Source organism: Marmota flaviventris, chromosome 2, assembly GCF_047511675.1.
Source record: "Marmota flaviventris isolate mMarFla1 chromosome 2, mMarFla1.hap1, whole genome shotgun sequence".
Classification (NCBI taxonomy): Eukaryota; Metazoa; Chordata; class Mammalia; order Rodentia; family Sciuridae; genus Marmota; species Marmota flaviventris.
This window is the reverse complement of record NC_092499.1, coordinates 14,344,000-14,356,287: the sequence shown is the minus strand read 5'-3', so window position 1 is coordinate 14,356,287 and position 12,288 is coordinate 14,344,000. Positions and strand designations below refer to the sequence as shown.

The following is a 12,288-nucleotide window of genomic DNA, read 5'->3' as shown; positions in this document are numbered from 1 at the left end:
GTACATTAGAAGGGAAGGGCACACATCACTACTACAGGACATGGAGTAGTCATCCCTGCCAGTTCTTAGAGTGCACGCAAGCCTTCTAATGGCTGCCCCTCCCCAAAGTGAAGGCCGAAAGCCCTGTAACTTGTCTCCTTTGCTCTTACATCCATCCTGTCACTCTCATATTTGGGCTCTACAGCCAGCGCTGGGCACGCAGTAGGTCCTCAATAAGCATTTCCAAAATGACTCCATCAATATACACATTCCCCTCTCATGGACACAGCCCCTCCAGCCAAGTGCCTGCTCTCAGGAGGCTCAGCCCCCTGGGGCGTCTGACACACAGTGTGGCCGTGACCCGAGCCTTCCAGTTCCTACCTCAGGGCTCCAGCAGGCCCACCCGCCTCCACCCCAACCCTCTAGGTTTAAACCGTGACCCAGTTCAGAGGCCTGAGCACTTGGAAGTCTTGACTGAAAAGCAAAGATGGCAAAAGTCACAGATTAAGAGCCCAAAAGAAGCTGGCAAAAACGATTCTGAGAAAATCCTGGTAGGGAGAGCCCGGGCGTCTTGCCAAACCTCCTCCCCACGTCCACACGGAAGCTGGAAGGACAGGATGGGAGAGCACAATGTGGGGACAGAAGATAGTGCCTCTCTGCGCTGGCAGAACAGACGCGCCTGCTGGCCACACTCTTACACACAGCCTCCTGCCACACGCGTTCTCTCTCCCGCAGCACAGTCGCCACACACCTACTCACTCACACACTCCTGGAGAAACCTGCCCCACGAGAAAAAAAGGTCACTTTTCTTCTGCTGGAAGGTCACATGGAGTCCCTGTTACATGTCTGGAGTAGTGTGGCCTGTCCTCTGAGCTCTGAGGGCAGGAAGTGACTCCAGGGCCAGGGGATGCAGTCAGGCAGCCCAGAGGCTTGCAAGTGGCTTCTTCTCAGGAAGCCAGCTCCCTGCGACAAGGCACACACGCCCACTGGTGTCGACCTGCACTCAAGGACACCGTCTATGGGGGATGTGGACACCAGTCCTGCAGGTGGTAGGAAGACCACAGAGGAGGGTCAGGAGTACATGATATTGGGGCTGGGCCTGAGGAACCCTCCAAGTGAGGTAGGACTTCTCCAAGTGTGACTCCAGGCAGGAAGTGGCCCAGCTGGGAGGTGGCGGGAAGAGGCAGGGGGCAGGCTCCACAGGGTGTGGGGCCAGCTGCAGAGGGTTTCAGAGACCCACCTTCCCAAGACTTTTTCTGGGCCCAAGACTCATTGGAAACTCAACTCCCTTGACCCAGCAGGCCAGCAAGGGAAGTGGCATTTACTGCAGGTCCTGGGCCTGGCTCCCCCAACAGGGTCACCTTGCCGACTGGCTGCCCTGGGGGTGACTAGCTTGAGAGAAAACAGTGCTTCTCATTGGGCTTCTGACCTGTGAGGGCCAGAGGGGTAGGTCCTCAAGGGAGTCAGGCCTCACAGCACAGGTGAGCAGTCTGAATGTGCAAAGGGGGACAGCAGGGCAGCCGACCACATCCTGGGAAAGGCCGCCCAGCAAGTGTCCACCTCAGTTCCAGGAGAGCCTTAGCAAGGGCAGATAGGTAACAGCACTCAGTCAGCTCTATTAGAAACCCATGAGCCAGGACTCACCCAAAGCCCCAGGCAGGAGGGTCACCCTAAAGATGACACCAACAGCCTTGCCAGGTCTCACGTGGCCTCTGCCTACTCTGGGCCTCCATGGCCCTCGTTCCTCTCCCATTCCAGACCTGATCAACCTTCTGCTAAGCCTCTAGTACTAGCAGAGCAGAAAAGTGAGTCTTGGGGTCATTCCGACTCCTCGGGATGGTGGCTGGCACACAGTAGATGTTCAGCAAGTGTTTGGTAAATAAATGAATCCAAGTAAACTCCTCCAGGGCAGAGGCCAAGTTGTTCCCTTAATGATCAATTGTGCACTGGCCACGTGCCAGACACTGTCATTGGTGCTTGGGACACAGCAATGAGCAAAAGTGGCAAAAAGGCCTGGCCCTCACGGGGCCAAAGGCAGTCACACTCGCCCCTGACTCCAATAACAAACAGCACCCCAGCACCCTGCGCCAGACCCACCAAAGCACTGAGCAGATGCATGGAAGAGGAGGGCTGTGGAGTCTGTCACATGTGGGTTGAAGCCCTAGTTCTGTGACCCGGTTAGCATGTCTACCTTCAGCTTCGGGCCTCAGTCACAGTCGGGCACAGGAAGCCCCTGCTGCACGTCTTGTTGCATTCACTGTCATTGCTGTCCCTGTCACTCTCCTTCTGCACCCTTGATCCCCTGCATGGACTGAGCATCTGGGTCCTTCCACCCTCCCTCCACACACGACACTCCTGACTTGGCCAAGCGGCTTCCAGATGCTGCCAGTGCCAGAAACTACAGTGTCTCGTTCACTCCTCCAGCAGCCTGCGCAGGAAGAGTGGGGCTCAGCGGCTGAGGAACTCACCCAGGGCGGGATCTGAACCCAGGACTGGCAGGGCATACCACTGCTTTCTCTGGCACCAGGTTCTGGCCCCCTTGCTAAATACCTCCATCCACTGATGGGATGATCTGCCATCCCACTTGCCCAGACTGAGGGGGTTCCTGGGACTCAAGACTTTCAGTGCTGGGGCTGGGGTTGTGGCTCAGCAGTAGAGTGCTTGCCCAGCACTTGCAAGGCCCTGGGTTCCGTCCTCAGCACCACATAAAAATAAATATATAAATAAAAGGTATTGTGTCCAACTACAACTAAAAAATACTTATTAAAAAAAAAAGACTTTCAGTGCTAAACCCCAACACTACCACCCTGCCCAAGGCCCTCCCTGGCACTCTACCAGGCCTTACCCATTGCTGCACAAGCCCACCCTGGTCTCAGCCCTTCAGGAACCCAGCTGCATCCTGTGTGTCTTGTGACACTGTCATTGTCCTTCTCAGACTGCAGGGTCACGTGCTGTCTCAGCACTTGGACAGTCATCTCTAAGGACTGTTCCTGGGATACCCCACACCACAACGACCTAGAGTGCTGGCTGACACTCCTGCTTCCTGACCAACCCACCAAGACCTCCTGAAGTAGAAGCTGGGGTCGGGCCTGGCAATTGGAGCTGCTGCCGGAAGGTCGCATGACCGTCCTGACCAGCAAGCCCTCCCTGGCTAGGGACCCACTCACTCTTTTTCTCCTGATGCCCCCTGACACCTGGTCTATGCCCACACACAGAATGTAGTGGTACTCATTAAACACTAACCCTGTGATTCAGAGCAGGGGCTCCACACTGCCCACTCAAACCTCCTGAGTGAGGCACAGTCTGAATATTCGGACTCCAGACCTATGTTGGGCCAAGAGGATCACCCCACCCAGAGCAGATGTCTAGAACTCTATAATGCCCAGATTCCCTCAGTCCAGTACTTCTCTGAGTGTCACAGCCTAGCAGCCTTCAGATCACCTGTGGGCTTTTTAAGAACACAGCCCTCTGGCCTGCTAGGTCAAGATCTCTGGGAGTGGGGCTTTGCAATATGGATTCTCTCAGTGATGTTTTGACATGACCAGTTTAGAAAACATTAATGCAATAGAATAAAGCAACTTTCAGAAGTGGGATAGAACCCAGCTTAATTGACGTCGCCAGGCCTCAGTCTACTTACCCCTGAATGAGAATTGCAATCTCTGACCTCAATTACATGGGGTCTATGTAAAAGTCAATGCCCCAAATCTGGTACATGAGAGAAGAATGATTGCATTCTTCTCCCCTACTGGCACTGTTTCACACTGGGAAGTTGAGAGAACTAAAGCTTCAGAGGATCAAGTGGTGCCCACAAGGTCACTTGGAGGGCAAATGGATGAGGATCCTGGCTCCAGGTCTGAGGGGCCTCTGAGAACCAAATAGGGTCCACTCTGCATAGTTCTGGCATGTCCACCGTCACAAGTTGGATGAGCAGCAAAAAATCCCAAGGGTGGCAGGGGCTGCTGCCACTCCATTAGGTTTCCTGCAGCTTGTAGCTGTCCTTCATATTTTATATGGCAGCCACCTAGCCTACCTGCCAAACATCCTTGTCTTGGTGACTGATGGGGACGATTGAGAAGTCTCAGAAAAACACTCCTCTCTTCATGGCCTTCTCAGATGGGAACAGTGGCTCTCACACATGTCAAAGGCCAGCAACCCTCCACCATCTGCCAAGCATGAGGTCACCCACAGGGGTATAAAGCCACCCATGTGAGGCCAGTGGGAATCAGGAGCAACAGCCATTCCCAAGCACCCAGGGCCAAGCTGGTCAGGCAGTAGAGGTTCCAGGGAAGGGAGGGGGTGGGCCTACAGCATGTGAGCACCACACGCCACTTCCAGGTGCTCTCGGTGAAGGAATGCATTATCTCCCACAGCAGGAAGACCAGAGAAGGGATGCTCCAGGCAGGGGGACCATGTTCCTCTTGTCTCTCTGTGCTGCCACCCTCTGTGGGTCACCTCATTCTTGGCCCAAGCATGCTCAGGGACACGAGACAGTGGCAACCCCAGGTCTCAAAGATACAAACAATGATATTCAGGTCAAGAAGAGAGCCATTTGCTCTGTTTTAAACAAGTAAGTGGCTCTTTAGCAGGAAAAAAAAAAAAAAAAACTTTTCCCGAAGTATCTCCATCAAGCAAATGCCTGGTGATGTCCCATTGGCCAGAACCAATTCACATGCTCATACCTCAATCAATCACAGGTAAGCAAGTAGAATTACTGGGGCCAGAGCCCACCCAGTTAAGAACATGGTACACCAAAGGGCGGCCCCTAAACAAATAAGGGGCTCATTCAGAAAGGAAGAAAATGGGTGGATGTGGAGAATGCTGAACTGGCAACCAGGGAGCCTCTGATGGCCACAACTCATGATCCCACCAGCCCCAGGCAAACCCCAGTCCCAGCAGGGTGCTACTCTTCTAGGACATATTATCACTAATGATGCAGCCTTCACTCCCATTGAAAAAGACCCTTGACCTTTTTTCCTTAGGCCTGTTCCATTTGCTCAGAGGCCCTGGCTCATGAAAGGCTGTGACTAAGTCAACAAGCACACCAGGAATGTGCGGTGGCCCAACACCATGATTTAGGACCATAAAGTAGAACTGCGGCCCTCAGCCCTCTTGAGGCTGGCTGTCTGGTAAGGAGAAAAGACACACACCAAGAGAGGGGTTCAGGAAAAAGAAACCTGAATTGGAGGATAGGAGACAACAGTACCTATCACCACCTCCAGCAGATAACAGCCAGTTCCCAGAAAGGCTAACTCTTACTCCCACACTATAGACTCTCAGTTAAATCTTAGCCTTGTTTCCAAAGAAGACCCTCGGGCACCCAAGACGCTGTGCTAAGTACTCCCAGATATTTTGGGTTTTCCTTCATTTGGTTCTTATGACCACCATACAATCTGTCACTATCGTGACTGGTTCACAATACCTGATCAATATTTTCTGAAATTTCAGAACTCTAAAAGTCAAAAGGTGATTTTGTTGTTATTCACTCACCAAAACCTCAAATGAACTGACATGAGGCTGTTTATAGTGTCTTTATCCCTTTTTCAATGACAACTCGTAGGTTTTGATGCAGAAATACTGACGTGTTTTATTATGAAGTGCTGCCCCAGGGCCCACTGAGAACATCACTCGGTGTCTAGAATATGTTCCATATTCTTAAAAAATTCTGCATTCTGAAACACACCTGGCCCAAAGGATTCAGAAAAAGGACTCTGGGTGTGTGTCACTACTTTACAAATGGGGCTTTCCCTCAGGAAGCAGCAGAACACCTTGACTCAGGAGCTGGCGCTCTCACCCACTCTGCCTGCTTCTGCCACTCGCTGGACAGTGGCTTTAAGGAAGCTGTCTCCCTCTCTGGGCCTGTTTTCTCATCTGTAGGAAGATGGAGTAGATCAGTGGATTTAAGGGGTTTTTTGTTTATATTCCATTTCTTCAAAGGAAACCTTAGAGGAAAACGTTACTGCAAGCAGGTATGGTGGCGCAGGCCTGTGTCCATCTAGGAGGCTGAGATGACAGGATCCCTTGAGCCCAGGAGTTCAACACCAGCCTGGGCAACACAGCAAGATGAAAGGAAGGGAGGGAAAGAAAGAGAGGAGAGGAGGGGGAGAGAGAAGTGCAGCTGCTCCAGTGGGTGAGGCCTGATGGCTGCTAATGCTGTTCCCAGACGGGCCCCGACAGCACAGCTTCAGAACTGCTGCACGCCGTGATGGCTCAGGTCTTGCCTGGTCCTAGCACGGTACGGTGGTCTTCCCCGAAGCAAACTGCCTTTTCTGTGAAGGAAGAATAACTGGAAGAACTTGAGCCAGACCATGACAGATGGGTAGGTTTTTCATTGACAGAGAGAATTTCAGAGCCAAACAGTGTGAGCAAGGGCATAAAGACAAACAAGGGGTGCAGGAGGGTCCAGAAGGCCACGCTGGCCAAGGGATGAGCGGGGAGAGGGGCAGTGCACCCAGGTGAGGGGCCAAGCACGGGAATGCCAGGCACCCTCCTCCTCCAAGCACAAGGCCAGGGAAGAGCTGGGCAGGCCCAGCCCCAGTGTCCAGGCCCCAGAAGTCAAGGTCCTTCTGCCCTGACTACTGTGACCATGGGCTCCACGGCCTAGATCAGGGCCATCAATCCAAAAGTAAGGATATATGGTTGCCACAAAGATGTGTCCTTCAAAGGACAACAGGTCAGAGTATTTGAAAGCAGGACGCTGGCCTGAGAAGGCTCAGATGAAGAATCACCAGAGGTCTCACTGTTGTCCCTCTGCCCCTTCTGAGTGCAGTCTGACTCCCAGGGCTTTGTTGTGCCCCAGAAGTGTCCCAAGAAGCCACTCCTAAACATCAAGGCCACCTCAGAGACTCAGTTAAATCTCAGCCTTGTTTTCGAAGAAGCCCCTTGGGCACACGGAACCCTTCCCCTCTTTGAGAAGGCTGAGAAGGCAGGAGGGGGACCCTGTCCAGAAGGGGAGCCAGACGCCCTCCCCACCCTGCCTCCAAACAGCAGGAATCCCATCGCACACAAAGAGCTTCACCCCACTTCATCCTAAAGACATTTTGTAGCCAAACTTTGGCCCAGAAGAAGCATCATTTCCTTGCCTACATATCACCAAGAAGTAATCAAAATGTTTCAAAATCTCAAGGAATCAGACAGCAATGATCCCTTCAAGGAAAAACCACTATTTGGGGCCTGAGTGTTCTAAGTGAGCTGAGTAACAGCTTGCTTAAGAAGATTACCAGGCTGGCAAAGAGAGAAGCCACCACGGGGGCAGAAGAGGAAGGGCTGTCAGGGGGCCTGGCCGGGCCTCCACACAGGTTGCCACCCCTGAACCACCTGGGAGTCCTGAGCAGGCCGAAGCTCGGGCGTCTCATCTCTAGTTCCCCTGCTCTTTTTTCCCAGCCAGGTAAGGACCAGGAGTTGGCCTGCCTTGCCCAGGGTTACGTGGAGCTGCTGAGAGAATGAACAACAATTTACCACGTCCCAAGGTCTCCAGGGATCAACCCGCTGAATCCTCACAGCCACCCTGTTTTACTGATGGGAAAGGCAGGCTCAGAGAGGTGAAGCAACTGGCCTGAGGTCACCCAGTCAGCTACAGGAGAGTCTAGCTCAGACGTCAAATCACCACACTTCATGCACAGCAGTGAATTCACCATTGGGGCTGGAGATGACATTCTGGGGAGAGAGGGCAGCTAGACTGTCCTTCCAGAAACCAGGACTTCCTGTTAGTCAAACAGAAGCCAAGAATGGTTCTCCATCTTCACCCCTGGACCCCTGGGTTCCTCCTCGTCTCCAGCCACAGCACTGCAGGCTTCTTTGTGCCCTCAGAGCCTGTGGACACCTGGCCACGGGGTGGATTCTGACTTCCAGTCAGGGGGAAGGGCTGAGAGTCTGCATTCCTCACATGTTCCAGGTGACGCCCACGTGGCGGGTCCACACTTCAAGTAGCCAGAGCCTAGACCTGGTAGAAGCTCCTGCCACCTCCCCCCCCCCACCCCCGCTGTCTCACAGGGACTCACCAGGGCCTGGCTCAGAGCCAGCTCCCACAAAATGTTGGGTTTCTAAAATAGAAGGAATAAATGGTGACTAGGGTGGGGAATGAGGCCGAAAACAGATTTTCTGGGTTCTGTTTCCAACTTGGCATTTGCTCTTTTCTCCCTTATTCACCTCTTGGCAAAATGTCTGAACCAGTTTATCTCGAGTCAGTTGGGCTGGAGCAGCTCAGTCTGCAAGTGTCCACTGCTTGGAGTCCCTGATGCAAAGGGGCTCCCGAGCGCCTCCCCAGAGGAGCCAGAGCTGTGGAGTCAGGAGGCGCCCAGGAATGAGCTGGTGCTCCTGCGGTGCCCACCACCCTCAGAGGAGCCAGAGCCTTGACCATGGCCACAGGCCCCTCCCTGGAATGCACAGCTCCTCTGGTCTTGCCTGGGGTGCTGCCTTCTCCGTGGTGCTGTTAGTTCGGAGCCACCCTGGTGAACCCTAGTTTACTATTTAACTAGTTGTCCCTGTGCCCCACCCTACCCTACTCCCAAAGCACCTTTTCCTGTCCCCGCTTTATTCTTCTGACTGCATTCACCACACCAGGCACCCAACACACAAAAGCACCCTATTCCTTATCTGAACCCCTGCCCTTCCCTCCGAGAAATGGGCCTCCTGAAGGATGGGTTCTGTCTTCTTTATCTGTTTTGCTCCCTGGTGCGTCTCCAGTGCCTAAACGGTGGCAAGCCCACAGCAGGTGCACAATATTGGTGGAACAAATGCATGAATGGACGAATGTCCTGCCTGCCAGGCCTCACTAGCCTGGGAGAAACACTGGCTTTAATCTTGGTAATCCCACAAGGTAAATCTGTTAATCCCCATTCTAAAATATGAAAACTGAGGCTCCAGTAGGTGGTGATTTGAGCAAGGTCACAGTGTCAAGTAGCAACAGGGCCAGGGCTCAGGCCCAGGCTGGCTGGGTCCAAAGACTGAGCTCCTTTCTGCCTGTCGCTGCCCTCAAGGTAACTGTCTTAGTTCAAGAAACAGGACATTAACTTGCTTTCCTCATTCTGAGTAGCAATTGCTTTAACTTAAGGATTCTGACAAGTTTGCTCAGAACTTGTGCCACCACACCTAAAGGGGTCTAAGGAAAAGCCAGGGGGCCTGGGGCTGGAAGTAATGCCAACACCAGCCCAAGGGAACCCCAGAGCCAAAGGAAGGTGTGTCAGCCACCCTCAGCACCTGAAGTCTAAAGGAGACCACAATATCCCTGTTTGCAATTCATCGTTTTTGTTGCTTTATTATTATTTTAATCTTCCTGAGCAATCTCTTTGATCTCCTTAAGTCTTGAGGATCTTTTATCATCAGTGGCTACTGCTCACTATGTGAGTCTCTATGACAAAAATCTGTCTCCCATGAGTTTCCCACAACTGAACCTGCACAAAACCCCTGAACCACCTGCTGCTCACCCCACCCCACCCCAAGTGCTACTCATGAGCCAAGCTCTAGAAAGGGAGCCCAGCCCAGCAGGGGATGTGAAGGTGAGTAAAACAAGCTCCTGCCACCAAAAACCCCTCCACTGTCATTCCAGGGCCCACCATGGTTTGAGTGCCTGTCTCTGCTCCCACTCCTTGCTCTCAATCATGTTAACTTGCCTGTTTCTTTAAGCCACTTCTCACTACCTGAAGCTACTTCACTTATTTACTCCCATATGAGCTGATTCCCCGAAGGACAGCCAGCATATGGAGGCAGGGCTTGGTCAGCGCTGTTCCCCACGGTCTGTGACTGGCACAGGCTGGGCATGCGTGTATTGGTTGAATGAATGAGCAAAAAGACCAGGAAACAAGTGGATTGGGAGGAAAAAACAGGAGAGGAGACCGGGGAGGACAAGCCAGTGAACCTAACAAGGAAGGCAAGGTCAAACTGCCTTTGAGGCTCTGGGGACTGCACGCTGGAGGAAGAGTTCCCTGGAATGCCCACATCACTGAGAAGAGTCAGCGTTTCTCACCAAGCGGAGTCCAGGTGGGATCTGGGCTTCTTCCACACCTGGCGCCATCACATCCCCTTCATCTACTCAGAACACACCTGCCCAAAGCAAGGTGCCGAAATTGAGAGTGTCCAAACCCAAGTTCTTATTTCGAGGCACTAATACCATAAATGACCAACACAACCCGTCCTTGAAGAGGAAATGTGACATCACTGTCCATTTCTGGGTAGTTTGAGGGTAGAAGGTTGAAAATGGTGCTGATATCCTTTCCTGGATGACCATCATTCATTCATTCATTCACTTTCATGCTTTTGTTCAGCCACATGCATCCAGCAGCTTTGGGAAGCCAGAGATGAAGTAGGACAGAACCTCTGCCCTCTCGTCAGTCTACTGGTGCCTGTGGTTTTGGCGGGTACTAAAAGACAAGCAAATATTAACCATACTTGCTTCCAAAACAAATAAGGCCACGTGGAGCTGTGCTCTGGAATGGGATTTTGGCTGCAATTTTGATTCGATTAGTTGGAAGAACCAATTCAGTCAACGGGGTCATGGACCAACTCCAGGCACCAGGCTCCTACTCGAGTCCCCTGCTCTTCTAGGCACCAAGCCCCTCACCCACCCAACTCCATTTCCCAACGTTCTCACCTCTCTAGATAATGTTCTCCCTCCAGATTCCTGGGACTCTACTTCCCCCATATTCCTATACTACATCCCAACCTGACCTCTCCAGGTCTGCATCCTTGATGTGCTCCTCTGAACCCCAGGACACACACCCCAACCTGTCACCACCACCCCCATATGCTCCAAGTCTGAGCTTCCACCTGGGGCCCTGGAACACCATATGTTTACAACCCCGGGTTCTCAGGACACCAAACACACACCATACACACACTCTGGTCGCCCGCCAACCGCTCACTCTGTGTCCTGAGGCTGCGCCCCCGCATCACCTCTAACTTCTAACAGCCAAGGCCGGCGTGGCCCCCCGGGTCCCGACACCGGCCGACTCCGGAGCCGCTGCGCCCTGACTGCGCGGACGCCCGCCCTGCGCGCCCAACTCCGGGCGCGGGCACAACCCCCCGCCCCACCCCGCGCGACCCCGGGGGCCGGGCTCCCCGGGGACCCGGCCCCGCGCACGTCCCCCGGGCCTGCGCCGGCGGCCCGGCCGCGCCCCGCGCCCGCGGCGCCGGGGGGCCCGGCCCGGCCCAGCGGAGGCCGCGGCGCCCCCCGCAGCCCCGGCGGCGCGCCCGCGCGTACCGTTGGCGATGAGCTTGGCCGACAGCTGCTTGACGAGCTCAGGGATCCGCTCCCACTGGCACTCGGAGCGGCAGCGCTCGATCTCCGTCTCCAGCCGCGAGCCCGCCTTCTTGGTCGCCATCGCGGCCTGGCCGGGCCCCGCCGCCCGCAGGCCCCGCAGGCCCCGCAGGCCCGCCGCCGCCGGGCGCCCCCTCGCCGCCGCCCGCTGCCGCCGCGGGCTCGGGCTCCGGCTCCCGGCTCCGCGGCGTAACGGGAGCGCCGGCCGGGGAAGGGGCGGGGAGGCGGGCGGCGGCGGCGGGCGCGGCGGGGCCCCGGGCGCCGCGAGGAGCGGCCCCTGCCGGCCAGGGCCGGAGCCGCAGCGCGGGCCGGGGTCGCGCGGGCCGGGGCGTGAGGAAGGGCGGGAGTGGGCCCGAGGCCCGGCGGCCGGCGAGCGCGTGAGGGGCCGCGCACAGCAGCGGGCCCGGGGGCGGGAGGCGCGGGTTGGGCGCCCGGGGCCGGACACCGGGCACGGAGAGGGTCGAGAGCCGCACGGAGAGGCCGGCGGCCCCGGACAGGGCCGCGCGCGGGCGGCGACCCGGGAAGGTCACAGCCCGGCAGCCCTGGGGCGCCCGGGGCCCGGCCCCAGCGGGTGCGAGGGGAGGCCTGCCCGAGCCTGTGTGGCCATCTCGGGTTACCTGGGAGCCCCTCTGCGCCCGCGCTGGCCAGTGCCCTTTATTAGGCTCCCCGCTGCCCTGGCTGCCTGAGCCGCCATCCGGCCAGAGGTGGGCGGAGACTCCTCCATCTGCACCTGCCAGAGGTTCCATAGTGTCTGAGCCCAGCCAGGAGCCAGCTCCCCTGCCCTGCGAGGAGACCGCGGCCACCAGTGGGCTTTCCTCGTCGTGGCCCCTGTAGTCCGAGAGCCAGGGGCAGCTGGCTCCGCTGTGTATTCATCCCATGATTACAGGGTGGTCATCCACTGTTTTAGGTGAGGGAGACACAGCCTGCCAGAGTGGAACTTCCATTTCATCAGAGGCATGAAGAATTGAGCAGAACAAAGTAGTAAATTAGAAGGTCAAAACGGAGAGTTGAGGCTGCAGCTTAGTGGCAGAGCGCCTGCCTAGCAAGTGAAGGGCCCT

At 55.5% G+C, this 12,288-nt stretch overlaps 1 protein-coding gene across 4 annotated transcripts in view; it reads right to left on the bottom strand.

The window, feature by feature from the left end:
* Window positions 1–11,924, bottom strand: part of Ttc7b (tetratricopeptide repeat domain 7B) — a 235,446-nt gene extending 223,522 nt beyond the window's left edge. The window contains exon 1 of one of the 4 annotated variants that reach the window (XM_071607605.1): window positions 11,848–11,924. Coding sequence is in view for 3 of the 4 variants with exons in the window: in XM_071607604.1 (XP_071463705.1) it covers window positions 11,174–11,294 (121 nt within the window). In the remaining variant the exon portion in view is untranslated. Of the gene's footprint in view, window positions 1–11,173; window positions 11,371–11,847 lie in introns of those variants that run through there. The other 3 variants (XM_071607604.1, XM_071607606.1, XM_071607607.1) reach the window with 3 other exon arrangements.
* Window positions 11,925–12,288: the final 364 nt, after the last annotated feature.